Below are 1,613 nucleotides of genomic sequence, written 5' to 3'. Positions count from 1 at the left end.
GTTTTGAGAAATGACAATCGTGTTTAATTTTACCTCGCCCCAAGACCAACAAGTCTACCTGGTAGCCGGGAGTGCCGTAGGGCCCGGACCGGAACCGAACCGGCGAACGTTACCGCCCGGAGCCGCGAGTGGGGCCGTTGTGGGTCCACTCAGCGCTAACCCGGCCGGATCCGGCCAGATTCAACCCCGATCGCCATGATCATGAACCACCCAACTAAAGCATGTTGCCAGACAAAAGTCAGTGGTTCGGTGATTTTGACAGTTTAGGAAATTTTCTTGACAGCAAACAGACTTCACCATTGGACCCGAACCCAATAACACAGGCCCTGACGCAACAGAACATCTTGCAAACGATCATCATACAGTCAAAAGCCATCTGATGATATGGTGCTTTCATAAGTACCTTACTTTGTTGAACATTGGACCGCTATCATGGCCCATCACTTCGGCCCTCGATCTCGAGGGAGGTTGATACATCCTGGTGGGCAATGAGGCTCAAACTGTCCGGATGTGTCCATATTATTCCTCCCGCCCTGTAATATTGCCGCGTGGACCCGCACAGGGAGCGGAGCGGCACGGCAGATTGTGTTTGCCCTCGATGCTGTGCCGCCCACCCGGCGGGATGATTTGCTTACCTGCCGATACGTCCCGCTGTTGCGACCCGTCTTGGCAGGTACAGGACCAGGCATGGACAGGATGCTTGCCTACTTGATGGTTGTTGTTTTGTCATGTTGCACAACGAAATCCACAACAGGTAACCCTCATGAGAGATGCCGAGTATGGGACGAGTTGGAGTCGGTGTTTGGATCATTCCATTGTCGATGGGCAGAAAATAATCCGATGTTGGCTTACTGCTTGTCTGTCGAGTCTGGGATGTGCAGTTTTATGCGTTTGGACCTAGAAAGCAGCACAGAAACACGAGGTTTGAGGTCAAAATGGTTGGTTTCAGTTGAGCGGAAAATGTTCTTTCGCATGATGAACAACGACTTAGGATGGACGACTACAAGACTGATGTCGGTCCTTTGAGCTTGTCTTTGTGCATGACTGACGACAAACATCACGAGAAACAACCCCGGCGGTGATGTTTCAACGCCGTCAGCTTGTCTTGTTGCATTGACCGATGGACAGAAAAAAGATCACTAAGCTTGATGAGTTCCCAAAAGCTTGACTGCCAGGGAGAAGCATCTCCCGACAACCTGGAACGGATCGATTCCTGTTCCTGGGATGCCCTCGCCATTCACCCTGGTGCTCAGACAGTGACGGGCCCGACACAGCCACGCTGCCGGCGTGTCAGAGAGATCCCACACCACGTGGTGACCCCGTCGCGGATTCCCATCGATCGGTCCACTGTGGCAGCTCTGGACGCCGACACTCTCGCGATACGAACACGCTGAAACAAGACGTGAAATCCGGGGGTTCGTGGTGGTTGAGTCCACCGACGTTACAGCGTCGGTTCAGAACGGGAATAGCGTTGCCAAGGTGTAGATGTGCCCCTGACGGACAGACCATGCTGGTTTGGTTCGGGATCTGGGGATGAGCGTCCACTCGGTCGCCAAGCGAGCGTCCGTGGGGTGCCAGTTGGCAAGGGTTGAGTTGCAGTGCGAAAGTTCTGT

General features: G+C 53.6%; 1 protein-coding gene across 1 annotated transcript; it reads left to right on the top strand.

Annotated features, from left to right (window-relative positions):
* Positions 1-992: 992 nt before the first annotated feature.
* VTJ04DRAFT_2606 (uncharacterized protein) lies at positions 993-1,394 on the top strand (the record flags this gene model as incomplete). The annotated part of the gene is made up of 2 exons (XM_069360414.1): positions 993-1,013; positions 1,176-1,394. The coding sequence occupies 2 exons, from the start codon at positions 993-995 to the stop codon at positions 1,392-1,394; spliced, it is 240 nt and encodes a 79-aa protein (XP_069221127.1).
* Positions 1,395-1,613: the final 219 nt, after the last annotated feature.

This window comes from Mycothermus thermophilus (assembly GCF_041956435.1).
Source record: "Mycothermus thermophilus strain CBS 625.91 unplaced genomic scaffold VTJ04scaffold_2, whole genome shotgun sequence".
NCBI classification, from domain to species: Eukaryota; Fungi; Ascomycota; class Sordariomycetes; order Sordariales; family Chaetomiaceae; genus Mycothermus; species Mycothermus thermophilus.
This window is presented reverse-complemented; position numbering and strand designations above follow the sequence as displayed.